This window comes from Lithobates pipiens, unplaced genomic scaffold (assembly GCF_037356315.1).
Source record: "Lithobates pipiens isolate NorthernLeopardFrog02 unplaced genomic scaffold, aLitPip1_a1.2 Scaffold_23, whole genome shotgun sequence".
NCBI classification, from domain to species: Eukaryota; Metazoa; Chordata; class Amphibia; order Anura; family Ranidae; genus Lithobates; species Lithobates pipiens.
The window spans coordinates 98,019,195-98,046,903 of record NW_027507785.1 but is presented as its reverse complement, the minus strand read 5'-3'; the positions used below and the strand labels follow the sequence as shown (position 1 = coordinate 98,046,903).

At 42.2% G+C, this 27,709-nt stretch overlaps 1 protein-coding gene across 1 annotated transcript in view; it reads right to left on the bottom strand.

Moving 5' to 3' along the window:
- WNK2 (WNK lysine deficient protein kinase 2) overlaps nucleotides 1–27,709 on the bottom strand; it is a 312,190-nt gene that overhangs the window by 127,510 nt on the left and 156,971 nt on the right. Inside the window, exons 6-8 of the mRNA XM_077452096.1 lie at nucleotides 26,737–26,825; nucleotides 24,701–24,920; nucleotides 7,278–7,542 (exon numbers count right to left, since the gene is read on the bottom strand). Of these exons, the coding sequence (XP_077308222.1) occupies nucleotides 7,278–7,542; nucleotides 24,701–24,920; nucleotides 26,737–26,825 (574 nt within the window). The remainder of the gene's footprint in view (nucleotides 1–7,277; nucleotides 7,543–24,700; nucleotides 24,921–26,736; nucleotides 26,826–27,709) is intronic.

The window sequence follows — 27,709 nt, the reverse complement described above, 5'->3', positions numbered from 1 at the left end:
GCAGGCAAATGCAACAGTTCATAATCATATGCAGCTAGAAGTTAGTAACAAAGGATTCTCAGAGAACTATGGCAGCTTGTGATATAAATCCAGAAAACAAAAGGCTTTTTGTTACCAGATCAAAAGTCCTGAACATGATAAAGAAATAAGGTGACAACATATTACATTACTGTTAAAATAAAGATGGCACAGCCTTAGTTATCAGAACAGTGCAAAGGATAATGGACATACCCAAAGTACAACAAACAAGCAATCAGTAATTGCCTTGCACTGATCTGGTTACAGTACATTCAGCTAGTTATATTGGATTACTGAACTGTGTTCCTCACTGTCAGTCATATGCAATGCCTCTACATCATTCCGATAGAACGGACCATAGCATATGACTAAAATCATCATCCGTTATGGACTAATTCCACACAACCGCCAAATCAAACTGAAATTAAGCACTATGCTTCATCTGTTTTTTTTTTTTTTTATTAGTATTCCAAGTCTACATGATCTGGCACTTACTCAAAATTTCTAGGCATTTTCAGTAAATGCTGCTTTGAACTGATCAATTTTCCCAATTGAAACTCATTTTTTTGTTATTATAAGGAGATTAGTAAATCATGTGGATTTCAAGAGGTTAATTACATCTTTATGGAAGGATGCCCCCCAGTCTTAGCAAGCCAGTTCATTGCACTGTAATGAAATCTAGCACAATCAAATGTTATGTATACTCAGATAATGCTATACGACTGCCTGGTTAATAGTAATATGTCTACAGCATGATTTTTATTAACCAGCAGTGGTAGTAGCAGAAAGCCATTTAAAAAAAAATATATGTTCTACATAATTGACTTAAAAAGGTACACTCCAGACAAAATGTTAATTGACCTTGAGTTGCATACAGGAAGTACAGTACAGCCAAGCTGTTCAGTACATAGAGGGATACCTCAATACAAATCATACTGTATGTTTTGGATGGAGTAAAGTAGGCTTGGGGCCTATCTTGTATATGCTGTCTTCACTGGGGACATTTCCCCTTATTCCTGCCCCAAAGATCACAGTCCCTAGGACAGAAGGGGAAGGAAATCTATTGGGAAAGCAGAAAGATGTTTAAAGGGATTGTAAAGGTTCTTTTTTTTTTTACAAACATGATATACTTGGCTGCTCTGTGCAATGGTTTTGCAGAGTGGCCCAAAATGTCCTCTTCTGGGGTCCCCTAGATTTTGGCACCTCTGAGTGACTGGGGGTACTTATGTGGGCTTGATCTAGAGTCAGACTGTGCACGTCTAAAGACAAACACAGCCTTCACTCCCTCCTCACAGAATTTGACATTTTGAGTTTCCGGTGAGAAGAAAGACAAGGAAGAAGAGATGCTGCAGACGGGCACAGCATTGGATCAAGATCAGGCTCAGGTTAGCATTGGAGGGTAAGAGGGGTAAACTGGGGGAGCAACTTCTGAAAGGTTTTTTCCTTAATGCAGAGAATGAATCAAGATAAAAAAAATGAAACTTTGCCTTTATAACCACTTTAAGTGACACATTGAAACAATAACCTTATCCTCCATTCTCCAAAAAGAATCCATACACATCCACTACTCAATGACCCTGTAAATCGATTGTGTTTTTCTTCCCTCTTTTTGTCATGTGCATGGGTTTGAACCTGGGTTCTTCTGGCTCAGTGCAGTGGTCTTGTTCACTCTGCCACTGGGGAATCAGATGCTCTGCAGCTTAGGCTGGCCATACATGGTCAAATTTCAAAAGAATTTTACTTTGAAAATAAGAAAATTTGTGTGATTTGTGATCCAATGGTGCCACCATGGATTTAGAAATTCGACCAACCAAGCCTTCAATTTCACCTCATGTTGCTACAGAAAAAAATGGCTGGGAATCTTTTCTTTCCAGGAATTTTCTTTTTCAATTACATTTCTCGCACAATTCTCCCATCATTGACTAGAAAATTGTTTGTTTTTCAAAAAAAATTATTAAAACTTGCCCGATTACTGAAAATCGATGGCCGCATGAAAAATCGGCTGTTGCTGCAGCCCACGAATGGTGTGAAATACGAACGAAAATTCTTAGATAAGATTCCCGAAAAAAAAATTCTTTCGAAATTCGACCCATGCCTTACACTCTGTTTAGTACATCTGCTCCTGGGACGTTCTAGCTCCACCTGCCTTCCAGCTGCAGTCAATCCACAATTAACCCCTACTTAAATTGCAGGACTTCCAGTGTACTGGAAATACTGCTGAGTTAGCGAACTTATGGACCTTTACCTCTGCCTGTTTCCTGGATTACTCATTTTGCCTGATGATTCTACATTACTCTGCCAGTCTGTGTATTGCGGCGCATGTTAGTTGTGGTCTTGTGCATTGCTCTATACACACCACAAATCTTATTCACTAGTCTATCGAGGGAGCAAGCAAGAGAGGCTATGTTATTACATCCAGAGGGTCCAAGGGGAACAAAGGTAGTCAGTCAACCTTCAGCAGAAGTCAGATCACAGCAACACCAAGTCTGGGAAGACAAAGGAAATGCCAAATACTTCTGGGTTCAAGGGAGCATGTGACACAAAACGGTTTTACAGGGAATTCATAGCTCTGTGTAAGCTACAACTTGGGCAACTTGTAGCTTACAAAGGACTTTCCTTCCTGTCAGCTGAACAGGGTGGCATGGGAGCGAAAGGATGGTACCGTTAGAGGGTGACGCTCAAATAAACCTGCTGATTTCCCTGTGTGGTCAAATCACAGGTTCACTTTAAGAAAGCAGGAAAAATAAAAAGCAGTTTTGAAGATTTTTGTCTTGTATATGCATGAGAAAAATCTGATGCAAATATACTGTGCCTGTTATTTTTGTCTCTGTTATAATCATATTTATAACCATTCATACTATTTCAAAATCACATCTCTTCCAAAAGCCTTTATCTCTAGATCAGAGGTAGGGAACCTCAGCTCTCCAGCTGTTTTTAAACTACAAATCCCATCATGCCTCTGCCTCTAGGAGTCATGCCTGCGATTGTTAGGGTCTTGCAATGTTTCATGGGATTTGTAGTTTCAAAACAGCTGGAGAGCCGAGGTTCCCTACCCCTGCTCTAGATAATGGCTCAGTAAACCTAAACACTCAATTGCTGTAAACTTCAGATATTTTATTTTGTTTCTCTGAAACTAGCCATTTTTAAAGTGGAAGTAAACTCCCCTATCGTTTTCAGCCAAGGAAGCTGCCATCTTTGCCTCCGTTTAATCTTCAACTGCTATGGTGCTGCACATGTGATTCGTTATATGACACCAGCCATTGGATGGTTTGATAGTTTGGCTGAGAGCACAGCCAATGTGCAGTTAGCATTTCCGGCATGCCTTTTTTTTTTTTAACTGTTTAAATCCATGGGTTTACTTCCACTTTAAATAAAATCTACAATGTATTTTGACTGAACACAGTTTTAAGTTAAAATATTTTTTTCGGAGAAATATATTTAGTTTTTGTTTTGCAGATCTTGCCAGGCTTTCTAATCAAAGTTTTCATAACTTTAGTAATGAAAAAATTGCAGAGTTTGAATTTACAGGGTCCATTCCCTGTAATCCTAGGGCTCCTCCTGAGGTTGCTTGAGCTGTGGCTGATTAACTGATCTAATGGTGCCTGCATCGTTTCAGGTCCAACAGCACTTAGTAGAGCAAGCAGCATGATACCAATTATCTTTTCAGCATCTGTAAGGAGGGCATTCTGACCAACGAACAGGGGGCATCCTTTCCACTAGTCACCAATGAAAAAAGGGCACTCTTCCCAATTAATTTAGACCTGAAAATTACCTTAAGGGTTCCGCTGTGGTAAAAAGGTTTAGAAAGAGTGCTCTACAGGATAAGCCACATAGAAAGTCTATTGTTTTCAGTCCTCATGAGCAGAATGATAGACTTGCACTGAGAAAGAGTAGCAATTGAATTACAAGAGTAAAAATAAAAAGACCATTTAGGAAAACTAGAATTTATAATTTTTTTTTATCATTTTCAACGTTTACAAGCTTATAAACACGTCTTCTCTTGATGAAGAAACTATTGACTTGTTATCACAATATGCCAAGCCAGGATTGGACCAGTAAGACAAGAAAATGTTCTCTGTAAGAACCTGTAGTCAGAGCATTGAACAGGCATCTCAAACTGATTGCCGTAATGGTAATCTGACCCAGGGCCCAAGGATAAATGGCCTAATGCTTTTTATAGTGCCAAGTCTCAATATAAAGGATGGGGACTGTAGCATCAATCTGCTTTGACGCTGCATTCTATTGGCTACCATAGGAATACCCAAAAGCAGGTTTCATGTAAATGCTGGATGCTTCTACACTCAGAGCTCTTATGCAATAAGCCTTTGTTATTTTAAAGTGATCCTAAAGTGTTTGATTTGACATTTGCTTAAGTCGTTTAAAACATTTAGCGTTGAATAACAGAATTAAAGCAGGTTTTAAGACCAAAACATTTCTTGCTTTGGCCTAATTACTTTATGGTGATCTTGTCAATCTCATTTAAAAGGTATCATTTAATCTTTTACAAATGATAGGATGAAAATATTACTTTTTTTTTTAAGTTCACTCCAAGAAAATTAGCAACAAAGAAAAATGTACGGACATCAACACTAATATATACAAATGCATGGATCATTACCTTGAGCATGAAATCAAGAGAGCTGTAAGAGATCTAAGGCTGAGAAAAGCAGTCAAAATTCTGCTCCAGTTTCCATTATCCAGCATAAAGTCACTGCATTATTTTTTTGTAAACATGAACTATATAAGCAAAATGTACAAAAAACAGAACATTGAGTGCAGGCCAAAACGCGTTAGCCGATAATCAGCATTTTACAGCCTAGTGACATCAAAATGCCAGTGGGAAAAGGTCACTTAAAGGAGCTCTCTGCAATCTAGTGTATCCTCCACAGGAATATAATTCAAGTAGTCAGACTCAGAATGAAACTAGGTTCAATGTGCTACATCTAGGTCAACAGGGGGGACATCTTCCAACCAGCAGTCCTAAAAAGCAATTCCATCAGATCGAATACGAACTCCACCCACAATGAAGAGAGATGCTATTCTTTAATGATTTAGAAAACACCATCTTACTGCAGATAAAGGCCATAAAAATAAGATTTTTAACTCACCCTCCGTGTTTATTGGAAGATAAAAGTTCTGCTTTAGATCATCAACTACTGTGTTTAGTGCTACCTGCAATAGTAGGAAGCTAGGTACAATTAAACATCAAAACGACAATCCAGAAGCAGCCCCTGCTGGTGAGCAAACCCTCTCACACCATGTTAATAAGGTCAATTAAATGACAGAGCAGGGCAAAAAACGAAATATTTAAAAACACTTGGGTAGCAGCAAAGCCAGAAGGGTGGGTTCTGTGTCTTCCAATGAACGCAGAGAACAATTTTTACAGCAAGTACAAATCAGAGACCCAGTATTCCTCTCCAGCCATGCAGGCTGGCACCTGTCATCCCTATTTTCCGGCATAGAAGGAGAAATTACTTTCCACCCTGCAGGACGGGATAGTAGAACTACCAAAGATGTAACGATAACTTCGTCAGACTTCTTGGCTTGATCTCCCCATCCAATTTCTGGGATAGGAATGTCGGCACATGGCATTTTTGTGAGACCCAAAAATCGTATTGGCAACCACCTACAAGTATGTAGTGGGAAAACCTGAAAAAGGTATAATTTGTATAGTTTTTTTTGAAAGAAGAAATGTTTTGGACTGGTTAGCATCCAAGACCAGCCCCAGGTATTCTAGGCAAAGTCATGGAATCAGCAAGGACTTCGAGATTCAAAATCCACCCAAGCAGGGGCTCCTAGAGAGACCCTGAATAAAGACTGCTAAAAAGTGTGCTTCCTGTGCTCTAATCTCCCCATGTGCCAACGGCCAGCATGCAGGCCATGGCAAAGGGCTCCTCCCCAGTCTCCATAAGAGAAGTAGCAACAGACAAAGGCAATTGAGAGGCATGGATAGTAAGCATAGCCCCCCACAATGCTTTCATTGAGGAGGTGAAGAACCACACACTAGGTAGGGGAAAATTTAAGCCAGGGATGTTGCAGGTGAACCTGCAAAGAGCAAGGAACTACATTCAGTCAACATCTGAAACTGGGAAGACTACCAAGATTTAATGTATATTATCTGGAATGCAACTAAGCCAGCAACTTGCTTGAAGTTGAAGTAAAACCAAATGAACTATGATTTTCAAGAAGGAAATTTCTATGTCCTTCTCCTTAACACTTGGATAATAACTGAGCTTGTGCCACAGTGTGTGGGCAGGGGAGGAGGGAGTCGGGCACCAACTTTTTTCTAGCATCCTACTCCTGCAGGTGGCCCTATACCAGGTACGCGATTATCTAAGGCAGATTTGCGTCTTCCAATAAATTAAGATTTTTTTTTTTTTTTAAATATGTACTTTTATACAACCTTCACTGTACAATATATTATTCATACAACCAAGCATTATCTTGTTAACAAAGGTCATGGTGGACAACCATATGCATTAGAATTCACAAGCAATGTTTGACGATTTGTACAATTTTAGATGACCAGCTTAGTTGGCTTAATTAACCTAAGCTACGATAAACATTACAATTTTAATTGTGAAACAGAATTCATGGGAAAACACAATCATATATATATATATATATATATATATATATATATATATATATATATATATATATATATATATATATATATATATATATATCTCGATAACGATTTACAGTTTTTTTTTTCTTAGCTGCCCCCTTTGGAAGTAATAAGCCATGCTTCACAAGGTTTGGGCCTTTACCACATTTCAACCAGTACTGTATATAGAAACCTTCTGTACTGGGAAAGGATTTATAATAAGATAAGTATTCAGTCACAAGTCATTATGTATTGTATTCTTACATATGCAACTTTTTAAATTTGCAATATGAATGCCATATCTTTTTTTGCTAGGTTACTTCTGGAGCTGTCAGAGGTAAGAGACCCCCCACTGAGTTCTGATAGATGCTGCCTTAACTGCCTAAAATTTTGCCAAAAAGGCAGGCTGTCTCCAGCCTCCTAAGTAAGTATAACCTTATCAAATACATGCAAATACTATGCATTGTGATGCAGACAGCACTCCTGTATGATGTGAACACAGAGCATAGAAATCAACGATCGCTATGTATCCTTGCATTAGGCCTCCTTGAGCATTGAAAATCAATGCAGCTCAATGGACACGGTGTGAACAAACCCTTAATGTGAGCACCATGAATTATTAAGAGGAGTGTGAGGAGCGGGTACATACATGCTACAGAAGTAATGCTGGCAGGCAGTTTGGGCAAAAATGAGTGCTGGTCTGTCTCCAATTCTTCTCCTTCATGTTGACCTATGTGGGAAGAGTGGGCAAGTGGTGGATGGGGGAGCTGGGGTACGTTCATCTGTTCTATCACCTCCGTATCACCAGTCTCTGGCTTAATTCTCTCTCGTCTCCATTGGATTAATGCCACTCGATCACGTATTGACTTTGCAACTATCTTCACATCATTTTCATGGAAAAATCCAGACTCAATCTGTAAAGATACCATCGTGAAAACAGATTAATGGACTGTGTTTGCTATCAAATGAATCTCTACATTGGATTACTTGATTGATGCAAAGCAAGGAAAAACTGCATGCCATTTTTAATTGTGTTCAATCTACATTTCTAACACCCACTTGAAGGCGTATGACTTTACTCAATAAAACAATGTTTACAGTGTAACAAAGCAGATACCAGGATTACCAGCCCTTACTGTGAGACCAAAACTGGGACCAACATTAAAGTGTAACTAAAGGAAAACCTTTTTTATTCATTTTAAATAGAGTGGAGAGGGATTAGAACATGTTTTTATTGCTATCTGTGCCTCTGTTCGAGGGATTCACTGTGTAAAAAAAGTCTGTATGCGCAACCCAAAAATGAATATAAATGGTGTATCAACCATGAAAATACTAAATATAATACAGTGAAACATTTCCCATGTTATATAGTCCAAAGACTGCTGTGAAAAAAGTCCAAACCAAAATAAAAGTGAATAAATGTTTGTCAGACTCTACCAAAACAGTGTAACAATGCGATAATATAACAGTGGTGTTTAAAAAATAAAATAAAAAAATAGCGATATCTGTAGAAAAGTATTCTCATATAATAGTCGACAAGCTCTAGATGTTAGATCCAAAAAACTTCATGAGGCATCAGAAAGACATTTGGCGAAGATAATGTTCTGTTCATCAATATCCAAAAAAGCAAACCGTGCCACTTACCAGATCAGGTGCATCTCAGATTATAGAGATCATATGGGAACACACACACACAGCATGGGATCGTCAGTAGACTTTGGGTTGTCCCCAAAACAGCAATAGCGGGGAAATTCTTTAATGGTGACACCATTTCTGGTGACAACCAGGGATTTGCCCTCTTTGAAGGGATTTCCTCTCACTTCCTGTTTTGGCTATGAGACAAGAAGTGAAGGAAAATCTCCCCAATGGGACAAATATGGCAAAAAGTGAAACTGGTTCTAATCTTCCCTAATGCCTTGTAAACACGATAGGATTTTCCAACAAACTTTGGATGTGCTTGTTGTCGGAAAGTCCGACAGTGTGTATGTTCCATAGAACATTTGCTGATGTTTGAGAGCATTTTGTTGAATGTTTGAGAGCAGGCTCTCAAATTTTACGATAACAAAAATTGTTGTCGGAAGTTCAGATCGTGTGAACAGAAAATCGGCGCACAAAAGTCCACACATGTTCGGAATCAAGCAGAAGAGCCGCACTGGCTATTGAACTTCATTTTTCTCGGCTTGTCGTACGTGCTGTACATCACAGCTTTCTTGACGTTCAGAATTTCCGACATTTGTGTGAGTGTGTGTATGTAAGACAAGTTTGAACCAACATCCTTCGGGAAAAAATCCACGGTTTTGTTGTCAGAAAATCCTATTGCATGTACAGGGTATTAGTCTATACAGAATGGAGGAAAAAAAAATCTCTCTCCATCTTATTGCAGCACAACACAGCAATAAAAGAATGTCCAGTTGGGCTCAGCTGAATAAAACTCAGTCTTTGGTCCAAAAAAATGGCAATGTACTAAAGATTTAATAAAAACTGAAACTTTTCTTAGCTTCTCCAACTAGGTGGCAGAACAATCCATTTGAGGGGGGTACATTCTTAGATTGTCTGACCCATGCGGGGATCAGAGGACAGAGGTTTTAAAGTAGAATTCCAGCCTAAACCTAGCTAGTCTTAAAAAGGCTCCCTCCTCCAAACACCTATGAGGATTTCCCGGTGTAAAAACAAAACAAAATGCATCTACTTGCCTATTTTCATCCCACTCCAGTCCAGTCACACGTTCCTATATGTCAGCCAACGACAGGTACAGGGGAAAGGAGAGAGGGCTCAACAACGACACTGAATTCCAGGAGCAGCGACATCACCCAAGGCTTCCATATCCCAGCTGTTGTCTGTACCTGCTCCTCTCCCCCGCAGCCACTGTTGGCTGACACAAGGGAGCCAGATCACTTGACCAGACCAAAGCAGGCATAAAATAAGCATGCAAATGCATCTTCTTTTACACAGGTACCCAGCAAAAGTGTTTAGGTGGGGGGAAATTTTGAAGACTAGTTAGGTTTAGGTTGAAATTCTACTTTAAACTAAAACTAGCAGCACAAGAGACCAGTACATTCCTTTGTATTGATTTTTTAAAACCTTTTGACTAAGAGTAGGCTTTAATTAATTCATGACGCAGCCTGATTTTAGCCTATAGTAATAGGGGCTTTCTCCAGCCATACACTGGCACAGGTTGCACTCCACTCCCTCCAGCCAACAATAGACAGGCTGGTTGTCTAAAACCCAAAAGGCAGGATTTACCCCAACTCCAAGGTACCCCAACTCCCTCTAACAGACAGTGCAAAATAAAGCATGGCAAAGCTGTAATAGAGAAGTTTCATTTGCAGAGAGACCATACACAATACTGCTTTCTAATGATTTGCCTCATGTCTGCTGTTTGTGGAGGACAGCTTCCATAGTACAGATCCTCTAATGCAGAGACCTTTTTATTCCCACCACTGATGCTGTCTAAACCAATACAAAGACTCTTAGAATCTCTGCCTTTTACAAAGTTCGGGCTTTCTCCAGGTATTGGTTAAGGCTTTAATGGGACAGAGATGTAGCATCACGTGTGATCTGGGTGCAGACAGAGGTACCAACTGGCTTCTCAGGTCCATCTCTGGCCAGAAACCCCAAACCACCAGTACAGAGAGGAACCTTATAAAAAAGGTAACAGCCTTTTAGTCCTATTAAAATGGATTCAAGTGACAATTCCTAAGGGCTGGTTCCCATGATGATGACCTGAATGCATGCTTTATTATTGGTTTGGAGCTTGGCAGCCAAACAGGGCAAGAAGAGTTAAAATGTACCGCTGAAAAGTGGGGGAAACAATTATTTATCTTTTGCAACTATTTCAATTGGAACAAATGATTACATAGAGCAGAGACATAAGTCTCCAGTGAAAAGCAAATGACAAGAGCAGAACAAGTTAGCTTTTCACAGCTCCTTTTTTCACATCAGACAAAATTACTGCAACCAAAACACTGCACAACAGGAAATTAAAAGTGCCCCAGTGAATAATGGAATTTTCCCTTCGAAATTCTCAGCAAGTGTACCTGTCCTCTGCACACAATACAAACAGTGATTTCGTGAGATGTCCCACTCATTAGAAGCCTGTCAGTATTGTTTAGCGATGACAAGCATTGCTAGTCTTTTCTTAGCTAGCTAAATGAAAAATAAATGGTGCTACTAAATGAAAAAAAAAAAAAAAAAGCAGAGTTAGACTTACCAGTAACTTATTTTCTGAGAGTCTTCCAGGACAGCCATGAGACCTAGGGTTCCTCCTACCGGACAGAAAACGCTAACCCCCACCAGATAAAAGGGAACCCAGCAGATGATTGATCCACTGGGTTCAGAAAAAAACTTCTCTGTCGTGTGATTATTCTGATCTGCGAACAGGTCCGCTTCGAGACATCCCCATCTGTCAGTGAGACCCACAAAGTTTTTCGGGATGAAGGGACCAATTGTCTCGACATACCTGGGAGCAGCTGAGATAATCTGCCAGACAGTTGTGTCTCCTTCAGGTGCACTGCTGTAATTGAGGCTAGATTCTCTTCTGCCCATCATAAATTATCCTGGGCGTGCAGTATCCAACTCCTCGTACCTCCCCGTTTGTTGAGGTATGCAACAGCAGCAATATTGCGGGATAGAATCTGGAGATTGTGACCCCTGGTTTACGTCTGAATTGTCTGCAAGGCTCTCTGATTCGATGAAGCTCTTGCTTCCCTTGAGGACCATTCTCTCTGTGCCATTGTGTTGCTGAGCTGGGCTCCCCATTCCCAGGAACTCTAATCCGTTGTGATCCTCTGGGATATAGGAATTGCCATAGTAGACCCCGTTAGGTGCAGGTGAGTCCTCCGCCACCACAAGCTTCTTTTTTTATTTAATCAGTATTTATTAAGGAAAAGTGGTATATACAGTATAAAAAAAAAAAAAAAAAAAAAAAAAAAAACAACGTCTGGAATAAGGTACATACACATAATGGTACTGTACAGTCTCTAGTGATGATTAATCATATCTCCTTGAATAAATCAAGACGGCATCATATACCCAGTGTACCAAGACTCAAACAGTTATAACATTAGGGATATCCCAATTGGTACCATCAGAACGAGTGTTCCTGCATAAAGTACACTTCCTTTCCAGAATAAAAAAGTAGTAAAGTTAAGAAAAGAGAAAGGAAAAAGCATAGATAGAAGAAAGGTAGGGGGAGAAAAGGAAAGGGAGGATGGGGAGGAGGAATGGTGGGTAAATATCTGCCTCAGTCTAAGAATGTTCAGACACTGTTTTTATACCACTGAGTTTCACAGGTTGAGACATAATTTCCGCATAAGCGGTAGTGTATTTGAAGGCAACCCAGCAGGGCCATACCTTTTTTGCAAGGTCAGATTTGCCTCTAAGGGAGAGGGTCATATCCTCCAACTGATAGATGTTGTCTACCTTTAATAGATATCGATGTAGAGTCGGAATGGTCCTAGTTTTCCAAAATTGTGGGGCGAGAATTTTTGTGACGTTAAGGAGATGAGGCATTACTGATCTTTTGTATGGATCTGCTGGTGAAATAAAAAATACCATGGGTCATTGGGGACTTCCCAGCCCTGGATTTCTCTAATCCAATATAAAATAGTGAGCCAAAATGGGTGAATCCTTGGACAATACCACCAGATGTGGGCATGGGTTGCCCTCTCGCCACACTCCCTCCAGCACTCCCTGACACCTGGTCAGAAGTTTGTAGGCCACCTCAGACATTTTTGAAGCTCCAGAGGAGGTGTGGGCCAAGGTGATGATATCAGTCTTTTGGGTCGGAGTCAGCTCTCTTTGGAGATCCAGTTCCCAGTTGCGAATAAACGGAGGAGTTTTGGTAGAAGCAAGTGACAACAAAGCATGATAGAAATAAGAAATGGGTTTCTCTATTGGATGAACGTCAGAGAATGCGGCTTCCAGAGGTGTCAGCTCCGTGAGGGAGTGCAAGGGTTTCAGAAGCGAGTTGACAAAAGCCACCAGTTGTCGATGTTTCCATTGATCCATATGAGAAATGGGAGAGTTGCTTATTATGGCAGAAAGTGGTAACATACCTGAAGGGCCAGTGACCTGGTGTAGAAGAGTTTTAGTCCCCAGATGCCAGGAGTGAGTTTGTGGGTCCATGTTACCTGGTGGAAAATAATTATGACCAGTCAAAGACATCAAGGGCGAGTTATATGGCCAACCGTGAGCCTTACACAAGGAGTCCCAGACCATGAAAGAGGAGTATGTTAGCGGAGACGTGTCAGATGACAAACTTCTGTATTTCCTTGGTATCCACATTTGGGTTAAGAGATCAGTTCCACTAAGCTCCGTTTCCAGGGCAACCCATAGTTTGGTGTCCTTACCATATTTCCAATCAGAGAGCCTGGCCAATATAACTGAGCAGAAATACAATCTGAAATCCGGTAGTGCCAGGCCTCCTTCCCTTTTGAATCTAATGATTAGAGATCTAGGGAGTCTGGGTTTTCTCCTGTTCCAAACGTATTTATAGACTATGGAGTTTAATATCGTGAAAAAACCCACCAGGATTCCAAACGGAATCATTTGGAGCATAAAAAGTACCCTAGGTAGAAGGTTCATCTTGACCATCCCAACTCTCCCTAACCAGGAATGAGCCAACTGGGACCATTTCTGAATGTCTGACCGAATTGCATTGAGGGGCATGAAATTTGTGCGAAAGAGAATAGCTGGGTTGGATGTGAGATAAATGCCTAAATATTTAGTTTGCCTTGTCTGCCAATTAAAAGGGAAGGCCTGTTTCAAGTATGCCACAGTGCGTGTGGGGACAGATATAGTCAATATCTCAGATTTTGTCATGTTAATTTTTAAATTAGAGATAGTGTTGTATGCTGAAAGTTCGGACATAAAGGTTTGGGAGAGTAATTAGGGGTTGCTGTACATAAAATTAAATATCATCTGCATATGCAGCATATTTGTGTTCTGTATGACCTACAATTATGCCGTGGATGCTTGGGTTTCATCTAATAATGGAGAGGAATGGTTCTAAGGAGAGCGCAAATAAAATTGGGGAGAGGGGGGAAGCCCTGGCGTGTACCGTTGTGTAAGGTGAAGGGATCACTTAGCATTCCGTTGATTCGCAATTAAGCTGTGGGTTGATTATAAAGCGCATAAATTTGGGAACGTAGGGAAGGACCGATTCCAAGGTGGGATAACGTTGCCATAAGATACTCCCAGTCCACCCCATCAAATGCCTTCTCAGCATCGGTGGAAAGTAAAAGGGTGGGCTGGGAGGTGCGGCATACATATGCTATCAAGGAAAGAGTACAGAGAGAATTATCTCGGGCATCCCTACCTGGGATGAATCCTGTTTGGTCTCTTGATATCCACTGCGGAATCAGGGGGAGCAGTCTATTAGCGATGGCTTTAGCATATATTTTGGCATCAATATTCAATAACGAAATAGGGCGGTAGCTTGCACAATTACTGGGATCCTTCCCAGTCTTGGGTATAACTGTAATATGTGCGTGAATAGTCTCCTGACGGAGTTTACCACCAGCAGAGGTTACATTGGCGTAGTTAGTCATATGGGGAACAAGAACATCCACATAGGAGCGATAGTAGGCAACCGTAAAACCGTTAGGGCCCGGTGCCTTACCATTGGCCATGGCTTTTAGGGCACCATGCAGCTCTGCAGGGGTAAGCTCGCCCTCCAACGAGGCTAGAGTCTCAGGCGAAAGTCTGGGGAGGTTGGTGAGGGCCAGGTAGTCCAGGAGTTTTGATTTGGTCTCTCTATCGGTAGCAGATTGTTGGACGTGATAAAGGTGTTGCTAAAATTCCCTAAACTCTTTGGCAATTCTTGGTGTGTCGTACACCATGGCCCCAGAGGGGTTCCTAATTTTAGTTATGAATGCAGCAGATTTCTGTTGTTTCAAGGATCAGGCCAACAACCTACCAGGCTTAACTCCCCATTTATAGAAGCGTTGCGATACAAGCCGGGTACGTTGTTTCTGTTCTAGGTGCATAAGATTTTAGTTCCTCCCTCTTTTCAGTCAGCGTGTGGAAAAGTGCTAAAGACCGGTTAGCTTTGTGTTGTTGTTCAAGCTGCTTAATCTCCTGAAGTAACTTAGTCTGGTGGAGTGTATGTTCCCTCTTCTTCCTGGCTCCCAATTCAATAAGCTTACCTCGGATATACACCTTATGGGCTTCCCATAGTGTACCCGGAGAAATTTCAGGGTCCGAGTTGTCCTTAAAGTAAAGAGCTAGCTCCTCTCCTATCATTTTTTTTATCTAGTTCCTCATTCAATTTCCAGTTGGTGGGTTTGAGGGGCAAGGACATTATTTTGATAGTGAGTAATATTGGCATGTGATCTGATAAGGGGGAAGTTTCTATATCAGATTTCACTAGTAATGGTAGGTGTTGATGATCAATTAGAAACTAATCGATTCTGGAGTCAGTTTAATGAACTGATGAACAGTGGGTGAAGTCTCGTTCCCGTGGGTGCATAATCCTCCAGGCGTCCACCAGTTGTGAATCATGGAGATGTTTTCGAATACATTTTAAACGTTTACGAGATATATCAGAACTGCCCCTAGAGGTGTCCAAAACTGGTTCCAGGAGAACACTGAAGTCTCCCTGCGAGGAGAACGCACCCACGGGAAAAATCCTGCAATGTTTTAAGTGTGGAAGCTATAAAACATACCTGGTCCTGGTTGAGAGTGTAGAGAGTAGCCAGGGTAGAGGGCATGCTATCTAGTGTACCCCTCAAAAACAGAAGACGCCCAGCTGGGTCGCTCAGCATGGACTCAAGTGTGAACGCGGTTCCCCTGCGTAGCCCAATGGCCACCCCCTTAGCATTATGGATGTCAGAAAGGCCATAGTACCACGTGGGGTATTTGTGAGAATACAATTTAACTGAAGTCATGTGTGTAAGATGGGTCTCCTGTAGGAAGATCACATCTCCCCGCAGGCGGTCTAGTTCCCTATATAGAGTGTGTCTCTTCCCAGGGGCACATAGACCCCTGACATTAAAGGACAGTAAATTTATTGTGGCCATGTGGACTCAAGGAGAGGAACCGCGGACACAGTTGCAGAAAAAATGTAAACCCGAGGCAGGCATGATGTGGGTGAGTGGGGGGGGGGGAGAAGGAGACGGGAAGGAAGAGATGAAGGGGAATAGAAAAAGAAAGAAGAAAAGTTAGGAAAAAATGAAAAACATATTGTACACAGCATGAGCCATATGAAGACTACTACTTGTGCACGCATATACTTGCAGTGCAAAAACAGGGCGCTCGTAAGGCCCAGCATCCCCGAACCCACCGGGCACAGGGACACCGCACAGAATGGCCCCTGATGCGTAGGGGATGGGGGAGCCCTGGCATCCAGACACAAACCACAAAGGGGTGTCTGAGCAGCGTCTCAATGCTCCGGCACCATACATTAACTCACAGCATTTTGGTGAAATAAAAAAGTAAACCAGCAACAATAAACTAAACCAAAAAACAAAGTGTCTAACAGTAACCGAGAGCATAATACTAAATGCAATGCACTGTGCCAACATATTATAATATGCAGCCCCCTTTGCAGAGTGGATTACTCGGGACAATAACCAAAACCTACAACAAATCTCAGAGTAGGGGGAAGTGCAGAGCACTTGACGGACATTGTTCCCAAGGTAACTTTGACCAGCTAAGGTACTCGTTATAAAGCAGCAATACATGTGGTATACTTGCTGTAACTGGAGATCTATCAACGGCCGGAGGTGGAAGTGGCAGTCCTGATGCAACTACCCTGGGACTCAGACTGGGCGAACAGAGGTTCCAGGGGAGGAAGAGCGCTGCTTACATCCCACCTTCTGCCATTTCTGTTCAAAGCTACCCGACAAAGGTGGGATGTTGTCTTGCCAGCAGGCGAGTTCCGGAACAGAGATGTTCAAGTCCTGGCAGAATTTCTCCAGGTCCTCCGGGAATCAAAGGGCGGCTGTTTTGCCATCCGCATTTGCAATTAGAGCCGCTGGGAAGCCCCATCTGTATTTGATAGAGGCAGTTTGCAGCAATTCTGCCTGCCTGTCCAAAGTCTCCCTGGCAAAGTCTGGGAAGAAAAAGTGCAGCTCCATCAAAGTCCAATAGTGTGGTGTCCCTGGCCTTCTGCATAATAAGCTCCTTATCCGGGTAGTGGTGAATCCTGCATATGACATCCCGCGGGGTGTCAGTAGCGAGGTTGCAAGGACGCAGGGCCCTGTGCACCCTGTCAATTCTCAGGGGATTGTCCGCAGCTCGGCCAAGGAGACCGTTGGAGATGCCTCTGACAGAGGGGAGGTCATCGTCCCTGGTCACCTCAGGGAGGCCTCTGATCCTAATGTCATTGCGTCTGTTGTGGTTCTTCTGGTCCTGTATTTTATAGAGGGCCATCCTGTGCGCAATTGCAAGTTGGCGGGTGGTCATTTGCAGGGTCCTAATAGCGCTCGCGTGGTGGTCTAACCGCTGTTCGGTTTCCTCTACTCTGATCAGCACCTGAGACAGGTCAGAGTGGACCGTAGAGACCTCCTTTATGACCCGCTCAAGGTTCAACATGGAGGCCAGGTCCTTTAGTCGGCAGGTCACTCACCCTGGTTGCAGCACCGGAGTGTCCAAGAGTGCTTTCCTCTCCTTCTGAGCCAGCCGAGGAGTCAGGCGAGTGGGGTCTGCGTTCCGCCCCATCACGGGAGGCGGAACCTGTCCCCAATAGTGTGCCTCGCGATGAGCGGCCTAGGCCATCCTGTTCCTCCGTTTCGTCGGGTTCCGCGGAGAGGAATCATTTAATTGAGCCGGTTGAGGTGCCTTTTTTTGGCAGGGACTTGCCTGTTCTCTTCCCCATCCTCGTATAGAGTAGCTGTGAGGGCAATGTGTCGGTAAAAGCTGGTAATTCTGTGCCGGCACCGGAGTTCATAGGAAACACATCTGCTCTAATGCATTGCCAAAACCACACCCCACCACAAGCTTCTTTTACCCTGGAGGGCAAGACGACCCTTGATTCCAGGGAACTTGTGTCTCTATGCCAGTTCCTTAGTAGAAACAGCTGTAATGGGCGTTGATAAAATCTTGCCCTGGCAAGCTAGCAAAATGAAAAAGCAAGAGGTCATCAGCCCCACTGCTCTTGAAACTTCTCTCAGCGAGACCAACTGATTGGTCTGCAAGGCTGACATTGTTTGCATCATTCTTGAGACCTTCTCCTGCAGGAGAAATTTTTTTTTGGGCTACTGAGCAAAATTTGTATCCCAGATATGTTACTTTCTGGGTCGGAATTAAGGAAGAGTTCTCTTTATTAACCAGCCTAGAGATTGAAGGAAGTCCTGTACAGTCTGGAGATCCGCTAATAACTTTTGGTATGACTGTCAACACTAGGAGGTCATCCAGGTAAGGGATAATAGTTATGGCTTTTAACCTTAGTGGTGCCATCGCCTCCCCCAACACCTTTGTGAGGCTGAGGCCGACCAAAGGGGGGGGGGGGGCTTGAAATTGAAAGTGCCGAATCTCTGTTCCCATCTTGACCACTAGTCTCAAGAATCTTTGGAAGGCTGGATGAATAGGGATGTGCAGATAGGCATCCCTTAAATCCAACATGGTCATGAAATAGTTTTGGTAAAGCAGGTTTTTTAATTGAGAACACCGTCTCCATAGGAAAGCGTTTGTACATGATCGCACTGTTCAGGATAAGCCAATATTTTCCTGATGGCTTTCTGAGGACAAAAATATATGGGAATAAAATCACTTGCCCTGATCCAACCAGAGAACCGTGAGCAGGACCTTTTGATCTAGCAAGTCTCTGATTTGGAGACCCAGGGCCCTCGTTTTACTGGGGGGGGGGACCAATAATCACTCACTCACTGGTGGCTGGCAAGAACGTTCCAGACTGTACCCATTGGTCACTAGGTCAAGGATGAATGGACTTGAGGTGACTGCTGCCAATGTGGGAGAAAAGCCCTCAATCTTCCTCCCACTGGGAGACACGAGTCACTGTGGCTTGGTGGGTTGTTGAGGAGGGTTAAACAAGACACCCCCCTCTACCTCTGCCCTTGTGCCCTGTCCAATGTTTTTTGTGACTATTTTCCCTTTCTCTAGGATCTTGCTGTGTACTATGGGCACGAAAAAACAACAACTTTCTGGCTGTCTGCTTTCTTATTCTCTAGAAAGGCCTTTTTTCTATCGCCCGTGCTTTCCAGTGCCTTTCAGACCTGGGCCAAAAAGATGATCGCCTGTTAAGGGACGTCCACATTGGCACAACTTTGAGGCAGCATCGCCCGACCAGGTTTTAAGCCATAGGCTTCTTCTGGCCGAATTCAATAAGGTCGAGGTCCTGTCATTCTTACCGACTTTGCAGAAGAATCGGTCAAAAACCCCATTGCGTGAAAAGGAGAGACAAAGATTTCAGAATCTGTTTTCTAGGAGGTACCTGACAAGTGTGTTTGTATTTGTGTCAATCATATTTGTAAATTTCTGGCTACACAAGTGGAGGCCAGAGCTGGTTTAAGATTCCCAATGGCTGAGTCCCAGGCTCTGTGAAGGATATCTCCTCTTATCCATTGGCTCCCTAGGCATGCCCATATCGTCAAACGCTAGGACTGAGTTTTTTTAAACTTTTGAAAGAGGTGTTTCTAACTTGAGATTTTTGTTCCATGGCTGCACTGTCTTCTTCATATGGAAACCTTTTCAGGTTACCCTAAAAGAAAGGGTTTCTCTCTGGATTTTCCCACTTCAGCTTGATAGTATCAAGAAGCGATCTATGCAAGGCAAACCTTTGTACATAAGGTCATGTTTAGACAATTGTACCTTCTCTTCCATATCAAGTGTCGTATAGCTAGCCTTTAATAAGTCTTCTACGTCTTCCAATGATAACTTATACTTTGAGCCCTTTGCAGATTCTCTATCCCTGGGCCCTGTATCTGACCCCGATTCTTCTGGAGAAGAATGGGCAGATCTGGCTTCAGCCTCAGAGTCTTCACTTTCCATACTCTCCTGTGGAGCGCTAGGACCAGCTGAAGGCCTAACTGGAAAGGGACCCTCTGAGCAAACTTGAATCTTGTCAATTAGAGTTTTAAACAAGCTAAAATGTAGACTTAAGCTCATCTCTAACAGAAGTCAGCATTTTCTGACAGAAGACTACCGGATCATCCAGGTTTCACTTTTTTAAACACCAGCCTCCCAGCATCCCTGTTTGTGCCATTTTAGAGACATAAACGAGCATCCTTGGCGCTGCTGCTGATGTCACATGCCCGAGAAGTGATCCCGCTGGGTATTTCCTGTGGGCCAGCTTGGAAAACGCAAGTTTTGCCCCTCCACGCATGCGGCTTCCTCTCTTGCCCTGCACACTGCAGGCCTGCTGTTTAAAAGGGAAAGACAAGCCGACTGCCTCCATGTGGCTCATGGACCGGAGCTCAGATGTACACCGCAGTACTGGCATTCCCCAAGCAGGGACAGCAGCCACAAACCTATTCCCCTGGTGGCTGTGCCGCTCTGGGACCTGAGAAAAAGGTAGCAATACCACCCCAAATCGCCACAGGAGCCACGCTCATGAGACCTAGGGGAACCAGTTCCAGGAAACAAGTTATCCCCCATCCATCCCCCATCCAGAGGAAACACCAATACTGACATGGGACCTGGAGGACCGCTCTTTTATCTGGTGGGGGTTAATGTGTTTCCTGTCTTGGTAGGAGGAGCCCTAGGTCTCACGGCTGTCCTGGAAGACACTTCGAGAAAAATGCATTACTACTAGACACCACACTCCTCGAACTGTAACCATTACATTAATTCAGATCATATGACCTACATCCTGATGAGACTGGAGACAGGTCCTTGACCTGCCCAAGACCTCTGGGAAACCTCTCTCCCCTATACCTATACCCACCTATGAACCCTCACCTTCCTTAACCACTCTCACCTTCCCTACCCTCATTGTCTATTGTAATTGTAACTGAAGCTTATTTTTCTACCCGATATAGTATATTCCAACTGAATCTTATTATTCAGTATACTGAAATTGGAAATATATTAGGTGTACACATTCCAGGATGAAGCATTTTTTGGGAGTGGATGGAGGTTTTTTGGGGAATTTCAGGGCAGCATTAGAGCTTAGTTTTCCTTTGTGATGCATATCTACAACAAAACATGGGCAAACAGATACATAGTTGAAATACCCTTTTTTGTAGCTTCTAAAATAGCTACAAATCTGTTTCAGCCAGTCCCTAGTAAATATAATGGGTTTACAGCTCTGTACAATGCAACACATTCTGATTGGACTGCTGGCCCGCACCTTCCACTCTTGCAATCTGAATGCACATATGGAGTTTACATGAGGCTCATACAAAGACACATCAAGGTGTCATTTTAAAAATGATAGATTATATTTTCCTAAAACATTTATGTATTAAGAAATAGAGATGGCCTTGCGGTTCACCCGGTGGTCGGTTCGCACTGAATTTTGCGTGTTCGCGATTTGCCAAACCGGCGGACTTCTGGCGCTGTTTGCCCGGTGGACATATGCGTTTACATTGTGAAAGAATTTTGACCCATGATGAGTCATCCATCATGGGGTACAGGACAGCCAATTGAGACATTTCAGCACATGGACAATTGGACATTCCCCCTACCTTATAAATAGACCTGATCTGGTGGCCATTTTACATTCTGTCTTTTGTCAGTGTAGGGAAAGGTTGCTTTGTGGAGCAGGGACAGACTGTAGTGACACAAATCGCTAGCTATTAGGTCCACAAAAGTCCTTTTAAGGACTGGTATAGGTGTACAGTATATAGGGTTCTAGTGCACTGCTATGCTGCTGATTGCTGAATGCACTGCTGACTGACAAAAGACAGCTGCAGAATCAGTCAGCAGTGCATTCAATCAGCAGCATAGCAGTGCACCAGAACCCTATATACTGTACACCTATACCAGTCCTTAAAAGGACCTTTATGCCTTTGTGGACCTAATAGTAATAGCTAGTAAATAAACTGACTGTCCCTGCTCCACACAGCGTCCTGTCCCTACACTGACAAAAGACAGCTGCAGAATCAGTCTAGGGACAGGACGCTGTGTGGAGCAGGGACAGTCAGTTTAATCACTAGCTATTACTATTAGGTACACAAAGGCACAAAGGTCCTTTTAAGGACTGGTATAGGTGTACAGTATATAGGGTGCTGGCGATTGCTGAGTGCACTGCTGCCCGATTTTGCAGCTGTCTTTTGTCAGTGTAGGGACAGTCTGCAAATCCCTAGCTACTAGGTCCACAAAGGTCCTTTTAAGGACTGGTATAGGTGTACAGTATATAGGGTTGTATACGTATAATCTACTTTCTTTCAAATATAGAAAGAATATTATACTTGACTGCTGCCCAATTCTGCGGCTGTCTTATCAGTGTAGGGACTGAGGGACAGTCTATCATGGTGCTGGTGTCAGTGCTCTCCATCACGGTCTGGGTGATCATCTCCTGCACCATCTTCATAGCCTGCCCTGACCTTTCCTCTCCTCCATGGCCTTCATGCGCTCCTGAATTCCCAAAATTTCACAGATAAAGAATGCTTGTCGTTGTCGATCCCAGATTCACTTAATACTTGTTGTGTCAGTGTCCATGTGGTGGGACTATGTGTGCACATCTAGTAAGTATTTTGTGGCAAAAAATATGACCTGTAGGTTTTTAAGGTTCGCCTGCCATTAAAGTCAATGGGGCCAGCCGCAAACTTTGCGGTTTGCGAACTTTTGGCCGCGTTCGCGAAACGTCCCATCGGAAGTTCGTCCATCACTATTAAGAAATAGTAATGTGTGTGTCATATGTGTGTATGCATGAATATATATATATATATATATATATATATATATATATAAACACACACACACACACACACACACACACACATACATATACATACACAGTGGAGAAAATAATTTAATCCCCTGCATATTTTGTGCATTTGCCCACTTACAAAGAAATGAAGGCTCTATAATTTTTATCATAAATGTATTTAAATGATAGAATATCAACCAAATATCCAGAAAAAACACGATACAAATGTTATAAATGGAGTTACAGTTCCGTGAATAAAATATGCAATTGATACCCTACCAAGCAAACAATTGTGGCTTCCACAGACTGGCTACAGTATGTGCTCATGTGGTACACAGATTAGTCCGGTCAATTAAAGAAGGTGCTCCTAAAGACAACTCGTTATGTGTACAAGACACCGGTCCGTAAGAACAAATTAACTATGTGAGAAAACAGGTCCTTCTCGCGGTCTGTAAAACTGCTAAAAATGGCATAGACACCTGTCCACAGAATCTCTGAAAATAATGCATTACGGCCACTAGATCGAGCTATAGTTAAGTACTTATTTGGTAAGCTGCTATGGTGGCCATAACGCAGTATTTTCCTGATTCTTGCTATTCTTTTGAAGATTATCTGACCTAGAGAGAAAATAGCCTATTAAAATTCAATTTTGCCAGGATTTGCATAGAACAAATGTACACTGTTTTTCAAGACAGAATTTTTAAAAAAATATATATATATATATATATATATATATATATATATATATATATATATATATATATATATATATATATATATATATATAGTTAGATTCTATGCAACGTTTAGGGGGAGGTTATAGGTGTTTTTATTTATATATAAAATTGTTTATGTTGTGGAGCCACAGTAAAGGATGAGGTCCAGCTTAAGGCAAATTTTTGATGTATTCACTTACCACCCTCTTCTATAGGGCCACTCACTCACTGGCTGAACCAGCAGGTTGTCACTCCCTGGCTATAGTGTAGCATTCTGGCCAGTGAGGGAAGACACATTTATTAGACAGAGTGGCGAATACATCTTGCCAATACCGCTACTGGCAAAGTCTTACTGACAGTAGTCAATGTGACAGAATAGTCCAGGGAAAGTTAGAAGCCAGAGCAGATATAGAAACCTTTAATGCGTTTGCTACACCAAATTTACTGCAATGAAAACAGCTGAGCATTAGGTGCTAGGAGATGACAAGTACCATCAACAAGTGGCATTGTGCACTAAACTGCTTTGTAATGGCGATTCCAGTAATGAATTAAAAAGTATTCAAATCCTGCAAATCCCCTGTTTATTCTGCACAATTTCAAACATTCATCGATTGCCTGACACAGCTTTCACTACGGTACCTTCGTACGGGATGAAAACACCAGCCTCTTGCTGTCTATTTGTGCTGCACCTACATTATCTCCCAGCAAAGAATCATCTTTTGTGTGTGATCAGAGGGAAGGATTGATCCCATTAATGACATCCTCTTCTTAGAATACACAGTATTGATCCAATTAGAAAAAGCAATTTTCTTCTCTAGTTGTTAAACCATTTTTCAGGCATCTAATATTTGATCTGGTAAGTGCTGATGGAAATGTGTTCAATATTTTAAGAGGAACACACAAAATGCAAGGCCAGGTCCAATTTAGTGTTTTTTGTTTTTTTTGTTTTATGCCAACACAGCTTTCCTTGTCCTATATACCTGTATGTATACAGTAGCTGCTTTGAATTAAAATATAATCATATTTTCTAGGTGGTAATGCCACGCAATCTGAGATATATCTGAACACTGCGCTACTTCAAAACAGACCAAATCTCCTTTCTTTGCTACAACAAGAAACTAAGGTTCACTCAAGGGAGAAATATAGGAACTGCCATTACTGAATGGGTTTTGGTGGTAAAGCCTCTGGGGCAGGCATTCATCACCACAGGGGACATAACTGGGTGGAAGGAGCCACTGCATGCGCAAGGACAGCAGGTATTCAGCTTACCTGCAGGTGTTTGATACCTGCCACAGCTGGGAATCAACAAAGCAGCGGAGTCTGAAGATAGGGGCGGTTGTAAATGTAAGTATACATTATCTAGTTTTAGAGCAATAGCTTAGATTAGTTTGGACTGTAGTGACGGGGTCATTCTAAAGCCTATTTGAAATTATACTGGATTGGGTTTATATATACACACTTTTAACAACATCTGATCACAGTAACAATAAACTGAATAGCTTGGATGGTCTACGTGAAATATATTAATCCACCATACCGGTCACATTGCAAATATTTTCAACATCGGTATTACTAATTTACCATTTCCTGGGCAACATCCTCTGGCGTTTCTTTTTCCAGGTCAAAGGTAAACTCAATGGCTCCATTATCTTTGGGTTTTCCTTTCAATTTCTTGGGGTCTTCTACCCATAGTCTTAAGGCAATCGTGGATTTTCTGCCGTTGTCTTCCTCTGCCAGTTCCACCCTTACCCCCGTGTCTTCAGCAAAGAAAGCATGGCTTAGTAAGTCTTTAATTTCATACCTGAAACATTAAAACCATGGTCAATCCATTCTATGTCAGAATAACTAATGAACTCAACTAAAAGATGGCTTCTCCAGTCTTTAACCTCACAGCTAGCTTGGGAATGCTGTGCATAGGACAATCCCCCACACGGTACAAACTGGCGGCCTCACACCTAAAACAGATACTAAATCTCACTAAGAGAAAGGTGCACATTAATATATATCTCTCTATCTCTATCTTTTAAACCTATGCATTTTGTTTTCAGGGCCAAAACCAAAAACTTTAAAAACCATTCCTTATGCCAAGAGACGGACCGGTGGGGAGCTCCAAGACACTGCAGCACTGGATAGGAGGAGAGTATAGCTTCACTTTAAATAGCAGCTCAAGCCCAGTCTGATCTAGGTCAACTGGAGCAAACCGTAGTGGAGAAAACTGTTGGCTAATACACCCCCCTATGTCTCCATAAAGAGTACATGTCACTTGCCCAATGCTACCGCATAGGGGGCTTATTAGGCCCCTTGCGGTAACATTAAATTTAAGTGAAAAAAAAAAAAAGTGTTAAACTAAAATATAAAAAAAAAAAAAAAAAAAAAAAAAAACATCCCAGCCATCACGTGCAATATACAAAACACAAAGGCATGCATAGTATGCAAAACTTCAACCCATACTGGGCATTGTCATGCATGCACAAGTGAGGGAAATAATTCTAGATCTCTCCTGCATACAAAAAAAATAAAAATCTACCGTATATGTTGGTTTACTTTTTTGCACTTTTTTTGACTGCCCTAGCTGTCATTCTCACCTAGGTGAAAATATGGTCTCCTGCACTGAAACCTCCTTTGATGATCACTCACATATTCCAGGATGCTTCACTTTCATTCACAGCAGCCAAAAGGAGGGCAGGCTTGCCGCATTTCATAAGGGACCGTGCTATCTCAACCAGGAAAAAGTTACTTGCACCCAATGACACCAGGTGCAAAGCTGGTGGCATGGGACACAGTCCTCCAGTGGAGCAGCAGGTCACAGCAGGGCACATTTGAATCCACTGGGCAGGAGAGTATCCATGGGGCAGATGAATACGAATTGAGGACAACACAGATTTAGAGGCAAGGTGGAAAATAAAAACAAAAAAAAGATGATTTCGGGCATTTCTGCCTAAATTTGGGTACCATCACCATCAGCCCCCCCCCCCCCCCCTTGCTATCATACATGCAGTTTGGCATATTTGGTATCAGTTCATTCAACATAAGCACAATTATTTTTTTTAGCACAAGGAAATTGGGGGTTATTTAGGGCTTGTGTGCACTACAGTTTGTGTTTTTGCTAAAATGATAGATTTGATTGGACAAATATCTCAGCCTCAGCTTTAACAAAAATGTACAATGTTCTGGAAGATTTTTTGTAATTTTCTAGCCACAAATAGATTTTAACAGGGATGCAAACAATGGAATTTTTTTCATGGAGGTAAACGTATTATAGCACAGCCAATAATGTGGTATCTATATCCAGTCAGATGTCCAAAATAGGAAACACTTCTGAGGTTCAGCATTTTCTTTCCTTGAGAGCTTATTTGGTCTAGAAAAATGCTTTAAAACAACAGTATTCTATTTACCAGTGCTGTCCAAGATTTAGCCGACTCACAGAAAATAAATTGTAAAGACCTGACCTGCATAAATGCAGCAGCAGGTCGATAAGAGAATCTCTCTATTGAGATCCCAGGGCGAAGCATTTCAGAGCTATAGCTGATTGGGCAAATATTCACACAACAAACATGAATTGTAATTATCAGGCTGACATTTACATTACACAGATAATGCAGGGACAAACGTCTCACCTCTCCTCCTTGTTCTTACAGATGCATTCCCCAATTATCTCTTTGATTTCAGGGTCTGACACTTTCTCAAAGCTGGCTGGTTTCACCCCCTGAAAAGAGAAGAGCTAGAATTTCTATATATTCACTGCATTTGAACACTATTGAAATCAAGAGCACTTCGTGGACTCAGAATTAATGTGCATAAGCGGTTCCCAAAAAGGAAGAACAGAATGACTTCAGCAAGCATAAGAAGAATAGTCTTTAGCACTTGCAGGATCCAATTCATGAAACAAAATGTATTTTCTATCATTTTCTGAATATGAGATTTATGCAGGGATAAAGCAGACTGTAAGATGTTAGAAAAAGTAGAAGCAAGCCTAAAATGTTAACGCATAACTCGGTCTTCCTACTGAGACACTATGCACCAGATGAATGTTGAAATGAGGCTTACAGTTGCACTACAGACTCTAAGCCGATGGCTGAAATGGGGGTGGGGGGGTCATCAGGGCAGGAAACCAAAGACAGCAATAAGAAAATAAGACTTTAAAAAGAAGTTAACCAGTTAACTAACCAATTCCCACTCCGCTAAAAAATGTGGGTTTCTGTGTCCCTACTGAAGAGATTTCCCCAGTAGGAAGGGGCACAGGTGGAGGCTTTAACCCGTCTTTACAGTACCCATAATAAAATAAAAGGTTTTAGCTGGTTTGGCACTTTAAAAAAAAAAAAAAAAAAAACACAAGCATAGGCAATTTTCCTAATCTGCCTTGCATTAAAAGAAAAGTATGGACTTTAATAAATACCCATCTAGGTGAATGCAGCATTGGAGCGATGTCCCCTGCTGGCTCTGCATTGAGAAGCCATGACTGTCATTTACCAGCTCTCTGCTCTGTCCCCCCAGTGCTCACATAAGCACTGGGTTGTGGAGGGATGGGAGGTGCTGGCTCAGGCTCTCAGCAGATCACTGAGAGGCTGACCCAGCTGCTGGTCCAGGCAT